This window comes from Pimephales promelas, chromosome 14 (genome assembly GCF_988280905.1).
Source record: "Pimephales promelas chromosome 14, fPimPro1.hap1.1, whole genome shotgun sequence".
In the NCBI taxonomy this organism is placed as follows: domain Eukaryota; kingdom Metazoa; phylum Chordata; class Actinopteri; order Cypriniformes; family Leuciscidae; genus Pimephales; species Pimephales promelas.
Genome location: NC_142782.1, coordinates 21,701,958 through 21,719,604, shown reverse-complemented (window position 1 = coordinate 21,719,604; position 17,647 = coordinate 21,701,958). Strand labels below are relative to the sequence as shown.

The 17,647-nt window shown below is 40.4% G+C and overlaps 1 protein-coding gene across 2 annotated transcripts in view; it reads left to right on the top strand.

The window, feature by feature from the left end:
- sema3g (semaphorin 3G) overlaps positions 1-10,575 on the top strand; it is a 37,231-nt gene extending 26,656 nt beyond the window's left edge. Inside the window, exons 8-15 of one of the 2 annotated variants that reach the window (XM_039678757.2) lie at positions 243-357; positions 466-535; positions 1,027-1,403; positions 1,493-1,584; positions 2,018-2,059; positions 3,930-4,155; positions 4,667-4,800; positions 7,379-10,575. In XM_039678757.2, the coding sequence (XP_039534691.2) occupies positions 243-357; positions 466-535; positions 1,027-1,403; positions 1,493-1,584; positions 2,018-2,059; positions 3,930-4,155; positions 4,667-4,800; positions 7,379-7,846 (1,524 nt within the window). In that variant the 3' untranslated portion in view covers positions 7,847-10,575. Of the gene's footprint in view, positions 1-242; positions 358-465; positions 536-1,026; positions 1,404-1,492; positions 1,585-2,017; positions 2,060-3,929; positions 4,156-4,666; positions 4,801-5,004; positions 5,093-7,378 lie in introns of those variants that run through there. The other variant, XM_089119584.1, reaches the window with a different exon arrangement.
- The last annotated feature ends 7,072 nt before the right edge of the window (positions 10,576-17,647 follow it).

The following is a 17,647-nucleotide window of genomic DNA, read 5'->3' as shown; positions in this document are numbered from 1 at the left end:
GGCACCTTTCGTATACTAGTTTATTATTATTTCATAAACTTGGGATACGCTAATTCTAATCTTGCATACTACTTAGGATGGATCGTATACAAATTGAGACGCAGGGATAGTTTGTTTTACCCAGAGGTCAATGTGTGTGTGTGGTCTGGGGGTAAATGATACTGGGATTTGAGTTTTTGCCGATTTGTTAGACTTCAGAAGTGAATTCAACGCCTCATGATTTATTGTTTATGTGATTTCAGAGTGATGTGGGTGGGCAGAGGGTTTTGGTGAATAAGTGGAGTACATTTATTAAAGCCCGACTGGTGTGTTCTGTTCCTGGACCTCACGGCATCCAAACACACTTTCACCAGCTGGGTGAGACCATAAACAAACACACTCCCTCAGCTTTTTATATACAATATTATATAAACTTGAAATCATTTTGATCTCTTACGCCTCTTTTGTGATGTTTTTGTCGTGCAGAGGATGTGTTTCTTTTAAGGACCAAAGATGAAACCAATCCAGAGATCTACGCAATATTCAGCACAATCAGGTCTGTCTCAAATCCAGAATCTGTTTATCTGTGCATTTCCTTTCTAAAGCACTGTGCCGTACTTTAGCTCACCAACTGCACTGTATTTTTTTCATTCATTTTTCATCTTTGTATAATTTTTTTAATGCATTTTATATTACACTTCAATGTCTTTTATTATATATATATATATATATATATATATTACGTCTTTAATTCAATTTGAAAGTTACTTTTCATTATTTATTTTAATGCCTTTGTATTTTCTTATTCATTGTTTTGTTCTTAAATATTTAAATATTACTTAAATATTTATTTAAACAAAAATTAATTAATTAAATTTAAATTAAATAAAAAAAATTTAAAAATATATATATTTGATTTTTTTTTTTTTTTTTTTGCCATTGTAAAGAATTTAAATTGCCATTGTGTATGAAATGTACTATATAAATAAACTTCATCTTTTTTAAGGGCATCAGTTGTTAGTTTAACAGAACATTTTCTCTCTCCAGTAATGTGTTTCAGGGCTATGCAGTGTGTGTCTATAGTATGGCTGATATCCGTGAGGCATTTAATGGTCCATTTGCTCATAAAGAAGGACCAGACTATCAGTGGGGACCTTATGAAGGAAGAGTCCCTTATCCACGACCAGGAGTTTGCCCCAGTAAAATAACAGCCCAGCCTGGCCGTGCCTTCCGTAGCACACTGGAGTTTCCAGATGTCGTTTTACAATTTGCTCGAACGCACCCACTAATGTGGCGCCCCATTTACCCCTCACATCGGCAACCACTGCTGCTCCGCACCGGCGCCCCCTACAGGCTGACACACATCACTGTAGATCGCACACAGGCCGAAGACGGATACTATGATGTCATGTTCATCGGCACTGGTAAGGAGCGTCATCACTTTACTTAATTTTTAGGTGTATTTGTAACCGTGGTTGAATGATTGAATAACTGTAACCTTTGACCTCTTCAGATATTGGGACAGTGCTAAAGGTTATTGTACTAGGAAATGGTAACGCTCTCACCAGTGAAGAAATCACACTGGAGGAAATGCAGGTTTTCAAGGTCTGTGAGCTCAAAAGTGTGGGACGTTTTCTATTTGAATATTTTAAAATGTACTTTATTCCTATGATGTCAAAGCTGAATTTTTTTTAGCATAATTACTTTAGTTTTCAGTGTCACATGATCCTTCAGAATTCATTCTAATATGCTGATTTGCTGCTCAAGAAACATTTCTTATTATTATCAATGCTGAATCCTTTGATGAATTGAAAGTCCAAACGCATTTATTTGATTATATTGTAATAAATTCAATGTCTTTACTGTCACTTTTGACCAATTTAATGCATCCTTACTGAATAAAGTATTCATTTCTTTAAAAAACTCTGACCCCAAACTTTTGAACAATAGTATATACTGTATTTGAGTACCTTTAGATCTGTTTCTCATATTTATTTATATTTATTATATATTATCTCATATATATTTATCTCTGCAGGTACCCACTCCCATAACTTCCATGGATATATCTGTGAAAAGGGTAAGTTCATGCATCATGCACACTCACTGTACTGTTCCAGTAAATTAACATAACTGTAGTTACATAAGCAGCACCATAAATTCATTTTCCACAAAATTCCCAAAGAGGCTTTTACTTTGTGTGTATATGGTTTTAAACATTCATGCAAAACAACCAGTTGCTTTGTTATTCATCATAAAGCAGGTGCTTTATATCCAAACCAACTGACAGTTCACTTACCTCATGGACAGTACTGGAGCCACACGAGTTAAAGAGAGTTCACCCAAAAATGAAAATTGTGTCAGCATTTATTTACCGTCAAATCATTCCAAACTGTTTTTTTGTTGTTGTTTTTACTTTCGTGGTATTCGAAAAAAGGATTCACTCTTAAACACATACAAACTAAAGTGCCTCAAGACACATTTGCACCAGGTTTCATGTCAAAAATGCCAAATGGTGTTGGTTCTTGTGTACTGAATTTATTAAATAATTGAATTATTATTAAATAATGACTTAAAGGTGCACTTTGTTGCTTTTGGTTAAAAAACAAAACTGCATACATTTTGTGGAGGAACATTGTTTTGGTTCTGCTTGACTGTGCAGATAAATATGACCCTTCACAAAAGATGCAACTTTACAATTAACTCCGAGAGTTTCATATACTCACTTGTTAGCCCCATATCCCATTTCCTTATCGCTTTTACAACTCCATTCCCAGAAATGCTGGTACATTTTGTCAAATGCAATAAATTCAAAAATCTGTGATTTGTTCATCCTTTTAACCTTTATTTAACTGACAAAAGTACAAAGAAATGATTTCTCTGACCAAGAACTATTATTTTTTATTTACCACCGTGTAATTTTTCTTTAAATTACACTGTTTAAAAATTTGGGAATTGGCCATACTAACTGTTGCATTTTTGCAAATGGAATTTTTGCCAAATCTGGCCTGATACAAGATATCATCTCAATAAGCCATGGTCGTTGTTGTCTGATTCGCCTTTTCATGATGGGCCATACATTTTCAATAGGAGACAGATCTGGACTGGAAGCAGGCCAGTCAAGCACATCCACTGTATGGTGTAGAATGTCAGGCCTGGCATTAAATATTTTCACAGTGTTATGTATGATAGGTGGTGAAAGGTCTAAATTCCTTGCATTCTTGCATTGAGAAATGTGTTTTTATTTTAATTGCTTGACAGTTCTCGCATGAAATTTGGCACAGAGTGGTGAGCCATGACACATCTTTACTCGCAGAGACTAAGACTTTGCTGGAAGTTCCATTTATACCACATATATCAATATCACAATACCCTCACCACACCCAGTTCACCTGATAATTGTGAATTGTTTAACTTGGATATTCTAGTCTTTTTATTTTGCCTCTGTGCCAACTTCAAAATCAAAATTTGTTTATGTTAACAAAATACACTCATCAAAGTGGCCAGCTTTTCTCTATTTATTTATATTACGAGACATGCACAGGCGAGCGACGCATGTACGCAATTTACTGCGAAAGCCATCCTGTCAGATCGAAAATATAAACACTTATGATAGGCTTACCATACTGAATAAGGTTAAAAAACATATTTTGGAAGAAGGATTGATGATGTATTAACTCATTGATGTAAATTTAGTTAATTTTGAACAAACAAAAGTTTTTGGTCAGATATTTTTATAGTGCTCTTTGTTCATTTTTGGAACTTGACACAGCACCAGTCCTTCACTTTTGTTTTATGGAAAAGAGCAGCCATGACATTCTACTAATCCCCTTTTGCGGTTCACAAAGGAAAGAAAGTAAATGATGACCGAATTTGTTATTTGGTTGAACTGTCCCTATTTTGCTCAAAGAAACAACCAAAACTGTTAATGGTCTCTCTCCCTTTTACAGCAAACGTTGTTCGTGGGTTCACAGACGGGTGTTGTCCAGGTTCCTCTGCACCGCTGCAGTATGTACGGTAAAGCCTGTGCCGAGTGCTGCCTGGCTCGAGATCCATACTGTGCCTGGGACGGACACACCTGCACTCGCTACCTGCCAAACACAAAACGGCGTTACCGGAGACAGGACATCAAACATGCAAACCCAGCACTGCAGTGCATGGACCAAAACCTCAGTGGTAAGAAAGAAGGAGAGAGGTGGCAGCCTCCTTAACTGAGCGCAGCCATGCAGCATGAATGTCAATGCACCAGCGGCCGCCTCTGACAACTTCAATTTCAAAGAGCTCACTGATGTGAAAGCATAAGAGAAGAGCAATTCCTCTGGAGATTTGAAGTTAAATTGTTTAATCATTTGAATTAGTAACTTCAATACACCTTTGAGCTTGTTCTAATAGGAAGATTAATAGGGTTTGAAGGGCAAACTGAGATAAACTCTGTGAAAGACAGGGCCTGATAGAGTGAGGGATGAACAGACGGATCACTCTCCTTCTCTCATCACAGAGGAGAGAGAGAATGGGAGGAAAGAACAAAAGAGGTGTGAGTAAAGAGCGCTTGAGTGTTTGCATGCCAAAGGTGAGGATGTTGGTGATGAAAAGGGATTATGTATGTGCACTCTTATCCAAACACATACGCAGTGGAAAATCCCTGACTTGCCTTACTCTGAACTGTGTTGTGTGATTTTCTTTGTAGTGGAGGATCTGGATCTGACCGAAGAACGGGTTATTTATGGCACTGAGAACAACAGCACCTTCCTGGAGTGCATCCCTCGATCACCACAGGCCACGGTCACATGGCACATTCAGAGAGATGACCACTTAGAAGAGGTGAGAGACATACAAAAGGATTAGAAGATATCTACAAGGACGCCAAAAAGTATTCAGACACTTAAATATGTTGAAATACCATTGCATTAGATAAGGGTTTTTAAACTATTTGATCCAGGGTTCTCTTTGTGAAAGACACACTGTTTCTGGCTCCGTTTGAAATGAATTTCAAAAGTCTTGTATGTGCTCTCTATTAATTTTTAGACCACCTCTTTGGTCATTTTTTCTTCATCGGAATGGTACGAAACTTGGTTAAGGTTTTGGCACTTGAGTCAGTAGTTCTTCAGGAGGTATGACAAAATTCATTAGTTATTGATTAACTATTACTTAACACAATCAGAAAATTCTGTTCCAAAGTAGCATTAGAATGAACACACAATGGCCCTCATTTATCAATCTTCCTTAGAAACGGGTGTATATGTTGGCATAAGATTATGCTTACACTCCTCTCACCGCCTGATTTATAAAGATATGCGTACCTTTGAAATCCAGGTGTACGCAATGCCTGCCCTTGATAAATCCTGCGGCCGAAAACGATCGTCATTAGAATAACACGCCCCTAAATATTCAAGTCTCCGCTCCCCCCACGCCCTCGTTTTACGCCATGGACACATGGAAGACGGCAAAGTAGAGAAACTTCTCCGACGTGGAGCCGAAATTACCTATCACAATGCATTATTTTACAGCACGTCTTTTGAATTAGCATTCAATTTCGAATCACGTCACATGTATAATAGTGATGATGATGTGATGTGAAGTATTCATTCACATTAATAATTGCATGACAATTTGTAATAGTATTCTTCTTATTATTATGATTTGTATTAATGATGCTTATTGTTATTTAGAAGAAGGATGTCGTTATTATTATTTGTATTATTATTATCATTTAAAAGAATTTTGTCAGTCTGAATTATTTTTTGGTCATTGAAAGCCTTTCATTAGGCTACCGAACCCAGTCCGTGCGCACCTGCCGGGGATAATCCTGAAACGTCAGGGTAAAGCGGGCTCGCAACTGAAGGAATACATATGCTTACAAATCAAATGCTTTGGTAAAGTCACACAAATTAAACATTGAAGTCCACGTTACAAAAAAATAAACACTGAAGTTTATAATTACTATGTTGCTTTTTTGTTTGTTTGTTTTACAGTGGGTCATAATATATAATATCTTTTAGTTTGTCAGTGCGTTTTGTGGTGTTAGGAATTTTTCTGTGCATTTCCTCACTAACTCAAAACGTGCGTACACCACCTCCTGAGCTGGTGTAGGATTCGAGCGTGCCGTGCGCCCACGTCCATATTGATAAATCTCAAACTCACCGTGGTTTTGAGTGTACGCTGGAAATTTGGTGTACGCACTTTTGATAAATGAGGGCCACTGAGCAGACATCAGGCTGTAATGGTTAGAAAGTACTGTGTTACAAAGAATTAAAGATGAACAACAAAATTTTAATTTTCAAAAGCTCACAATGTATTTCACATTTAAATTATTAACCAATTAATATACAGTTTAAAATGAATACATTTGGACACAATCTGTATGTGAAATGCCCATTGTGGCGAGCAGGATGAGGGATGTGAGGCCGGTGCCGTGATTACTGATGAGTGACATCTCGTATCTCTCTCAGGGCCTCGGCCTCGTCCTGCTCGCCACACCCATTGTTATATGTAGGTGTGTTTTTACTTTTAAGACACTTTCAAATATTTACTGAAAATAACTAATTGTTGAAGGTTCTCTAAGCGATGTGGGGCCAAAACATTTTTTGTCACATACATCAAACGTCTCCTCACTATCGGCTAGCTGCCTGTCCCCTAAACGCACTGTAAAAAAACGCGGTCTCTGTAGACACCACAGGCTCCACAAACGGCAACAAAAACAATCATGTCTCACCCGGACCACGAAACCTAACAAACAGTGTTCCAGCCAATCACTGGCAAGAAGTATTTGAGGGTGGGTCTGGGGGGTTAGTGCACGTGCACATGAAGGGGGTGTGTGTGTGAAGGAGATAGAAGCATCAGAGGGAAGTTTGAAAAATGGCCGACACACGACCAAAGAGACGTCGTTCTGAAGAACAAATTAAAAAGAAGATGGAGTCGGATAAAGGACGTGCGAAGTTCCGAATTTACATCGGTAGCAAAGCTTTTGAACGATGGCGAGAACTCCGGCGGCAGAAGGGCTTCCAGTCCGACATTCAGGTTGCTCTGTTTTTGCTGGACAGGTGGGTAACGTTAAATTGTTTTTTTTTCTTCTAAATTGACGCTTTATGTTCGCCAAACCCACACAAGGATATAATTAGCTAGAACTATGCACATTCACAATTATTTCAGGAAGCACGGAAGGGAGGGGGAGGAGATGAGATGCGGCGGAGGGAGGGTCTAGCTAGCCTCCGATTTGTTTGAAAATATTCCGAACGTCAACAACACCCAGGATCGCTCAGAGAACCTTTAAGCAGTCATTGGGAAAGAAAAGTTAGCATAATTTGTTTGCAGATCCCATTTTGTTTCTCTAATGCAATGAAATGTATTCATTTTATTTATGTATTAATTTACTGTATTTTCTCTTTTCTTCTCTGTTCAGGTGGTATTAGATGAACGTATAATTAAGACAGATGATGGTTTGTTGTTCCGGCGTGTGTTACGTCAGGACGAAGGTATCTACGTTTGTCGATCTCGGGAACACGGATTTTCGCAAACACTCTCACGCTTCTGGTTGGACGTCTTACACGCCGACGCCCTTTCGGACCTCCTGTCACGTGACAGCAAATATAAAGTGTGGTCACCGTGCCCCGCCAGCACAGCCCCTGCCAACCGTGGCCCAGCCAGGGCGTGGTTCAAAGACGTCTTGCAGCTGATTGGTCCTTCAAATTTGCCGCAGGTGGAGCAGTACTGCGAACGCGTTTGGTGTAATGAGAAGCTAAGACGCAAACACAAAAGCATGATGGACAAATATCGGCAAGCGCAGGACTCCGCACGGAAATCACGAATCCAAAAGAGCACTGGAGAATCCCGAATCCGCTCTCCACGGGACGTCAACACACTAGAATAAAATACAGACCCACGTGAAGCAAAATGGACTTCCAATGGAAAAGTGGACTGGATTTTTAGATGCCCTTATACACACACATTAGCACTTGCTTTTGGTGATGTAAAATAATGTAGGTTTTATGTCTAGCAGTCCAAGCTCTCACCATGTTAATTAGGACATTCTTGAGCGTCCTCTCCAAATATTCCCGTGACCAGGACAGCCGGCCCTCATCACTTTACAGTAGACCGTGGCTAATGTTATATGTCTCACTTAAGAACTTAGCAGCTGCAAAACCTTTTTACTGGAAAAAATGAGGGTGGACAGGATGGGACTAGTAGACTGGAGCGCTGCCACTGCTATAACAGGTGCCAAAAAACATATATTCATTTAAGATTCTTCTGGCAGTGATACGACTGGGCCATAATGCTTAGATACTTTTCCTCAACCGAGAGCTATGGCAGTGCTCAAGAAAACTCAGCTTGTTGTACATTACATTAAGCTGTAAACTATTTTCTGGTAACTAAATCCTAGGTTGACGACCGTTGAGACTTCAACAGAACTGATTTTGTTCTTAATCAGCTGTAAACACCACATTGTGATCATGAGCTATAGAGCTTTGTACAGGGTCAGTTTCATTTCATTCTTTGCAAAGTTTTGGTAACACTTTATAGTAAGGTCTAATTCTTAAGTTAATGCATTAGCTATAGTATGAAATATCAATGAACAATAATTTTACAGCATTGTGTGTTTTTTGTAATATATATAAAGACGTTTTTGACATTGTATAAATGAACATTAATTTATTATGAATGAACATGAATTAATGGTATATTTATAAATTAACATTAACCTAAATTCATAAATGCTGTAAATACCGTTTGTTGTTAGTTCATGATACTTAATGCATTAATGTTATTACGCAGCTCACTGGAATACTCGACTCTAATTGGTCAATCATGCCATTCAGTGGTCTGATTTCTCTTAACCCTAAAACCGTATTCTGGACAAATGTGGGCAAAATAGTTTTGATTTATTTTTAAAAAAATACTTCCCTTGATCTGAGCATTACAAGACTTTCCCTAAGTTTGCCTCCTGAACACACTTTTTTTTTTTTTTGACTCAATTCTACAATGTTAAGTGGGTGAAAAAAAGCCCTCCTTAATCTTGTATTTGGGTCAAAAATGGGCACCCATTGAAATGAAAGGGAAAAACTGTAATTTAGAGCATTCTAAAATAAGCCAAAATAAGACACCAGGTGACAAAGTCACTTCATCTTTAGCTTTTAGCTCTAAGAACTTATTGGAATGATATTTTAATGTAGTTAAAATAAATAAATAAATAAAACATAAAAATAAGCATAATTTACATAGAAAATATATGGCACTTTTTGAAGTAAATAAGTTAAAAATACCCCCTAAATAAATAAATTTAAAAAAAAAACACGATAAATGGATAGACCAAACTTTATCGAAGACAGTGATATAACATTTATAATAAATAAAAAATATAATCACACCCGAGTCCTCTGTGCCCACATTTGTCCACAATTACAGGATTAAGGCTATAAAGTGAATACGGTTTGAGGGCTACTCTCTGTTGTTATACATAACTGAAACTGGCGTCATGCAGACTCGCTCTTTCTTGTTTCTCAAGTTGTGTCCAAATGCCCAAGTAGACACTGTGTACTTATAACTATCTATTACTCTTCCTTCAAGTGATTGATTTTTAGAAGGTCTCAAGGTGCATCCCAATTTACTGCTCTTATTGTCTACTGGAGGGGGAGAGGCTAACAGACTCCAATGCTGGATGAGAAAATAACTGGATAAAATTCATAACCTAAACAGTTGAGTGCTGTGGATAGTATAAACGCATAGTGTATAGTACGCATTTTGTCACATAACTATAGAAACAGGTGTTATCTTGCGTGTGAGTTATCAATTGTATTGAAAATGAACTCTGACAACTTTAGTTTTAATATTACTGCAAGGCCGTTGCCGTATTCGTCCTTTTTCTATGCCGATTTTGTACAGCATGTTGTCGTGGACTTTTTTTTTTTTTGTTAAGATGCTATTCTGGTAAGACTATAATTTAAACTCAATATGTCATGTGCACGTATTTATTAAGTGAATAACCATGTATTTTAACGACCACCTAACTGTACATTCTTCATGAATTGAACCTTATTATATTATTATATTATAAGTATTACAATGTTTTAATCATATATAATTTAGTTGTTGCAATACTAGACAGCTGATTTGATGTTTTACCATTCATTGACGCAAAAGCTGTTCAGCGGCTAAAGTAACCTTGATGCGAACATCTGTGTCCTTTCTCGCTGTTCACATTCACTACTGTGTACATCTATACGAAAAACTCCTGCATCACTTGAACCATTTATTTATTTATAGTTAGAAAGGTTTGAGGGGAAAATGAATGCTTTCTCTAAAACATTGCTGTCTCAGATCTTTCCTAAAGATGGAGAGAAAGTGTTTGGCTTACAAACTTTCTCCAATGTTTTTTTTTTTTTTTTTTAAGAAACTTAAGGAGAAAATTCATTGAACCTCTGCAAATCAAGCAAAAGAAACAAGCTCACTTAATATAATTTTATCTGTTCATTGCCCTCACAGGACTGACTGCATAGACTTGCACTGAAACCGCTTTTTGTGAATGGGTACAGCAAAACTGCTCTGATTCTTCATTTGTCATTAGCTTTTTAATGTAAACACAACATTAAAACCATAATCTGACTGGAGTGCTGTACTTTTAATAACATGAACAGAATCTTTTTCACTCTTTTTAAACATTGATTGTACTGATTTGTGCTCATTTCCGCTGTATACAAAATACAGCATAAATGCAGTGTTTTAACCAGTTGTCGCAGTCTTCATCTGCACCATTCTGTCTTCGTCATCTTCACTACACTTCCCAGCGTCCTCTTGTCTCCACACCTGAACTCACTCCCTCAATCATCCACCTGTTCATCGTCCTGATCATCCGTGTCACCTGTCATCACCTTGTTAGTGTTCATTGGTATCTGTATTTAGTTCTCTCTGTTTCAGTCTGTGCTTGTTGGTTCTTGATTATGTTTCATGGATGGTGTGTGTAATCTTCTGCCAGTCTTCCTTGTACCTGTTTTGAGTAAATGTTTTGTATTGCAGCTTTGCGTCAGCCTCAGCCTGTCTTCATTCCACGCTAAACTGTGACAGAAGAACCGACCAAACATGGAAACAGCTCTCTTGAGGAACACCTGGAGGTTTTCCTGGATTTGGTACCTCAAACAAGTTTCCCAGATGACTGCCTCTGCACATTTCTACGTGTGGGACTGAAAACCACTGTAGCGCAGTTGTCTGAGGGAACCACCTCAAGAAAGCTTTGCCCAATATGTGGAGTGGGTGCTGGTATCCTGCGGATCATCCTTCACTGTCGATGACGTCACCAGCCCCACTCCAACACCTGAGACCGCCCAGCCAGAGTCTCGTCCCGCCGAGACCGCCCAGCCCGAGACCGCCCCGCCAGAGTCTCGTCCCGCCGAGACCGCCCCACCAGAGTCTCGTCCCGCTGAGACCGCCCCGCCAGAATCTCGTCCCGCCAAGACCGCCCCGCCAGAGTCTCGCCCCGCCCGAGACCGCCCCGCCAGAGTCTCGTCCCGCCGAGACCGTCCAGCCCGAGACCGCCCCGCCAGAGTCTCGTCCCGCCGAGACCGTCCAGCCCGAGACCGCCCCGCCAGAGTCTCGTCCCGCCCCGCCAGAGTCTCGTCCCGCCGAGACCGTCCAGCCCGAGACCGCCCCGCCAGAGTCTCGTCCCGCCGAGACCGTCCAGCCCGAGACCGCCCCACCAGAGTCTCGTCCCGCCCCGCCAGAGTCTCGTCCCGCCGAGACCGTCCAGCCCGAGACCGCCCCGCCAGAGTCTCGTCCCGCCGAGACCGCCCCGCCAGAGTCTCGCCCCGCCCGAGTCTCGCCCCGCCCGAGTCTCGCCCCGCCCGAGTCTCGCCCCGCCCGATTTTTGAAAAAAGCGTCTGAAGGGTCTTCACCGCCCGCCGTGGCCGCCTGAAGGATTTTCACCGCCGTGGCCGCCTGAAGGGTCTTCACCATCCTGGCAACTCCCTCAGCCTGGTCCGCCCTGGTCAAGCCCTCAGCCTGCTCCACCATGTCCACGTCCTGCTCCGCCCTGGCCATGCCCTCAGCCTGCTCCGCCCTGGCCACACCCTCACCCTGCTCTGCCCTGGCCAAGCCCTGGCCACGCCCTCAGCCTGCTCCGCCACGTCTTGCTCTGCCCTGGTCACGCCCTCAGCTTGCTCCGCCGCGCCCTCGTCCTACTCTGCCCTGGTCACACTCTCAGCCTGCTCTGCCTTGAAGGCTTCCTGCTCTAATTGAGCCATGCCCTCATCAGCCTCCAGGGTGCGCACCCCCTGGAGCAGGAAGCCTCCAGCAGGCTGAGAGCGTGACCAGAGTGGAGCAGGACGAGGATGTGGAGGAGCAAGCTGAGGGTGTGACCAGGGCGGAGCAGGACGTGGCGGAGCAGGCTGAGGGCGTGACCAGGGCGGAGCAGGACGTGGCAGAGCAGGCTGAGGGCGTGACCAGGGCGGAGCAGGCTGAGAGCGTTGCCAGGATGGTGAAGACCCTTCAGGCGGCCACGGCGGTGAAGACCCTTCAGGCGGTGGTTCCCCAGACAACTGCGCTAGAGTGGTGTTGTTCAGTCCCACACGTAGAAACGTGCAGAGGCAGTCAACTGGGAAACTGGTTTGAGGTACCAAATCCAGGAAAACCTCCAGGTGTTCTTCAAAAGAGCTGTTTCCCTGCTTAAGGCACATTAGTCCTACTGCAGGGAAATCCATGTTTGGTCGGTTCTTCTGTCACGATGTAGTGTGAAATGAAGACAGGCTGAGGCTGACGCAAAGCTCCAATACAAAACATTTACTCAAAAACTCCAAACAGGTACAAGGAAAACTGGCAGAAGATTACACACACTATCCCTGAAACATAATCAAGAACCGACACGCACAGACTGAAACAGAGAGAACTAAATACAGATACCAAATGAACACTAACAAGGTGACGACAGGTGACACAGATGATCAGGACGATGAACAGGTGGATGATTGAGGGAGTGAGTTCAGGTGTGGAGACAAGAGGACACTGGGAAGTGTAGTGAAGATGATGAAGACAGAACGGTGCAGACTAGACTATGACAGTTATATAGTCAGTGAATAATTTTTCAATGATTATTAAACTTTATGAATTAACTTGTTGAAGCCGATTATCTTGCAGTTTTTAAAGTCTTAAACCGTCTTCATTTTTACCATATTAAGGCTTATAGGTCAAATATTTAACAATTTAATTAATGGGGTCTTAATTACAACAATAAACATTTGCATGTTATTTCAGCCATACTGAGGTCTAGAGAGAAAGCCTTTTTACCTGGCCCACTATAGCTGGAATAAAGTCCTGCTCGGATGTATTACAGTGGCTGCTTTCTGTATAAGCAAAAGAAAGATTAAAGTATAATTTCTGCAATAATGTGTTTAATTACCCACCAAATTGGTATCAAAAATGAAGATTATGCACTGGGGAAAATATTTAGACCTACCTTGCTGAATTTGAAATGTCCTAAATACATGGAAGTGTTAAAAAATATTAAATAAATGTCATAGAAAGGATAAAATTTCACTTTCCTACACATGTTGAGACATTGTTACTACATTATTTTTTTTATTTAATGTTCAAATTTTGGCAGATAGAACCTTATAATTCTAAAAAAAAGTGTGTGTGTGTGTGTTTTTTTTTTTTTTTTTTTTTTAAGAATTAGAAGGTTCTATCTGCAGTATGTTTAGAATACATTTAGGGTCCCTGTTATTTTCATGTTTGAATGAAACTTGTTCCCCATATAAATTTTCCTATATGTAATGCAAAAACTTTGAAGTTCAATATCTCAAAACTGCTCAGAACGCAGATAGAACCTTAAAATTCCAAGGGGACGATCTTCTGCCAGTCTTCCCTGTACCTGTTTGGAGTTTTTGAGTAAATGTTCTGTATTGGAGCTTTGCGTTAGCCTCAGCCTGTCTTCATTCCACACTAAACCGTGACACCAGTGTGTCAGATATAGTTATGTGTTATTTAAAGGTGATTCTTGCATGCAGAAAACTCCGACCTCTGTTTGGTTCAGTGATACATAAATAAAAGATTTCACAGAGAGTTTTATGGGTTTTTGCTGCACACCGGGTCAGCTCAGAGCGACCCCCTCTTAGCGGGACCCAGGGGTTGGGTGTGACCCTTCAGCGTTACAGATATTCCTTTTACGATGGTTTATCATTCTGAAAATTTCTTTTTCTCCTGAGATTGTCTTTGTCAGTGCTCAATTTAAAAATGACTCCATTCAAGTGAGGTCATATGTTTGTGTCATTAGTCATTACGAGGCTCGACATTAGAAACAATCGGCTTTGCTGGGATATATTTCTGCTGGAGAACAGACCACAATAAAAGAGCTATAAAATCAGTGAAGAAGTTCATAAATTAGACCCAGCCAGAACAAAAACACCAGCTAAATGAGGCCCAAATGTGCGTTTATATGTGATGGAGTTAGCAGGTTGATGCGGTTATGTTGTAAAACTGTCAAACTGGGCCATCGTTTCGCTCTCAGTGTTAAATAAGTTAATTGCAAAGTCATGTATCTCTGTTTTTATTTCTACTTGTTTTTAGAACCCAGACCTGAAGAGTAAACTTTGTCACAACTCGCCTCACCTTTGGTGCAAGAGACTATTTACCCAGAATAACTCTGGATTCTGATAGAGGGACATGAGACTTAGACCTGGGTGCAAAAATGGAGGCTCTAGACCCTTCCAGAGCTGAGATATCGAAACTCAAAATTTCGACCCGAAAAAAAAAAACGACAGTGTTACCCCTTTCGTTTTTTTTTTTTTTTGGGAAAGAAATTAAGTTTCTCCAATCTTCTCAAAACTCTAGATTCTGATACAGGGCCACGATACTTTGACCTGAGTGCAAAAATGGAGGCTCTAGACCCTTCCAGAATTGAGATATCGAAACTCAAATTTTTGACCGAAAAAAAAACGACAGTGGTACCCCTTTCGTTTTTTTTTTCGGGCGAGAAATTAAGTTTCTCCAATCTTCTCAAAACTTATGGATTCTGATAGAGGGCCATTAGACTTTGACCTGAGTGCAAAAATGGAGGCTCTAGACTCTTCCAGAAATTAGATATCGAAACTCAACATTTCGACCCGAAAAAACCCCCCCACAGTGTTACCCCTTTCGATTTTTTTTTTTCGGGCGAGAAATTAAGTTTCTCCAATCTTCTCAAAACTCTAGATTCTGGTAGAGGGCCATGAGACTTAGACCTGAGTGCAAAAATGGAGGCTCTAGACCCTTACAGAGCGGAGATATCGAAACTCAAAATTTCGACGCGAAAAAAAAAACGACAGTGTTACCACTTTCGTTTTTTTTTTTTCGGGCGAGAAATTAAGTTTCTCTAATCATCTCAAAACTCTTGATTCTGATAGAGGGGCATGAGACTTTGACCTGAGTGCAAAAATGGAGGCTCTAGACCCTTCCAGAGCTGAGATATCTAAACTCAAAATTTCGACCCGAAAAAAAAAAAAAACGACAGTGTTACCCCTTACGTTTTTTTTTTCGGGCGAGAAATTAAGTTTCTCCAATCTTCTCAAAACTCTAGATTCTGATAGAGAGCCATGAGACTTAGACCTGAGTGCAAAAATGGAGGCTCTAGACCCTTTCAGAGCTGAGATATCGAAACTCAAAATTTTAACCCGAAAAAAACCCGACAGTGTTACCCCTTTCGTTTTTTTTTTCGGGCGAGAAATGAAGTTTCTCCAATCTTCTCAAAACTCTAGATTCTGATAGAGGGCCATGAGACATAGACCTGAGTGCAAAAATAGAGGCTCTAGACCATTTAAGAGCTGAGATATCGAAACTCAAAATTTCAACCCGAAAAAAAAAACGACAGTGTTACCCCTTACAGTTTTTTTTTTCGGGCGAGAAATTAAGTTTCTCCAATCTTCTCAAAACTCTAGATTCTGATAGAGGGCCGCGAGACTTAGACCTGAGTGCAAAAATGGAGGCTCTAGACCCTTTCAGAGCTGAGATATCGAAACTCAAAATTTCAACCCGAAAAAAAAACGACAGTGTTACCCCTTTCGGTTTTTTTTTTCGGGTCGAGAAATTAAGTTTCTCTAATCTTCTCAAAACTCTGGATTCTGATAGAGGGGCATGAGACTTTGACCTAAATGTGCAAAAATGGAGGCTCTAGACCCTTTCAGAGCTGAGATATCGAAACTCAAAATTTCAACCCGAAAAAAAAACGACAGTGTTACCCCTTTCGTTTTTTTTTTTTTTCGGGTCGAGAAATTAAGTTTCTCTAATCTTCTCAAAACTCTGGATTCTGATAGAGGGGCATGAGACTTTGACCTAAATGTGCAAAAATGGAGGCTCTAGACCCTTTCAGAGCTGAGATATCGAAACTCAAAATTTCGACCCGAAAAAAAAAAACGACAGTGGTACCCCTTTCGGTTTTTTTTTTGGGCGAGAAATTAAGTTTCTCTAATCTTCTCAAAACTCTGGATTCTGATAGAGGGCCATGAGACTTAGACCTGAGTGCAAAAATGGATGCTCTAGAGCCTTTCAGAGCTGAGATATCGAAATTCAAAATTTCAACCCGAAAAAAAAAAACGACATTGGTACCCCTTTCGTTTTTTTTTTTCGGGCAAAAAATTAAGTTTCTCTAATCATCTCAAAACTCTGGATTCTGATAGAGGGGCATGAGACTTTGACCTGAGTGCAAAAATGGAGGCTCTAGACCCTTCCAGAGCTGAGATGTCTAAACTCAAAATTTCGACCCGAAAAAAAAAAACGACAGTGTTACCCCTTTTGTTTTTTGTTTTTTTTTTCGGGCGAGAAATGAAGTTTCTCCAATCTTCTCAAAACTCTAGATTCTGATAGAGGGCCATGAGATATATACCTGAGTGCAAAAATGGAGGCTCTAGACCATTTCAGAGCTGAGATATCGAAACTCAAAATTTCGACCTGAAAAAAAAAACGACAGTGTTACCCCTTTCGTTTTTTTTTTGGGCGAGAAATTAAGTTTCTCCAATCTTCTCAAAACTCTAGATTCTGATAGAGGGCCATGAGACTTAGACCTGAGTGCAAAAATGGAGGCTCTAGACCCTTTCAGAGCTGAGATTTCGAAACTCAAAATTTCAACCCGAAAAAAAAAACTACAGTGTTACCCCTTTCGTTTTTGTTTTTTTTTGGGGCGAGAAATGAAGTTTCTCCAATCTTCTCAAAACTCTGGATTCTGATAGAAGGGCATGAGACTTTGACCTAAATGTGCAAAAATGGAGGCTCTAGACCCTTCCAGAGCTGAGATATCTAAACTCAAAATTTCGACCCGAAAAAAAAACGACAGTGTTACCCCTTACGTTTTTTTGCATTTTCGGGCGAAAAATCAAGTTTCTCCAATCTTCTCAAAACTCTGGATTATGATAGAGGGCCGCAAGACTTTGGCCTGAGCGCAAAAATGGAGGCTCTAGACCCTTCCAGAGCTGAGATATCGAAACTCAAAATTTCGACCCGAAAAAAAAACGACAGTGTTACCCCTTACGTTTTTTTGCGTTTTCGGGCGAAAAATCAAGTTTCTCCAATCTTTTCAAAACTCTGGATTATGATAGAGGGCCGCGAGACTTTGACCTGAGCGCAAAAATGGAGGCTCTAGACCCTTCCAGAGCTGAGATATCGAAACTCAAAATTTCGACCCGAAAAAAAACAACAGTGTTACCCCTTACGTTTTTTTGCG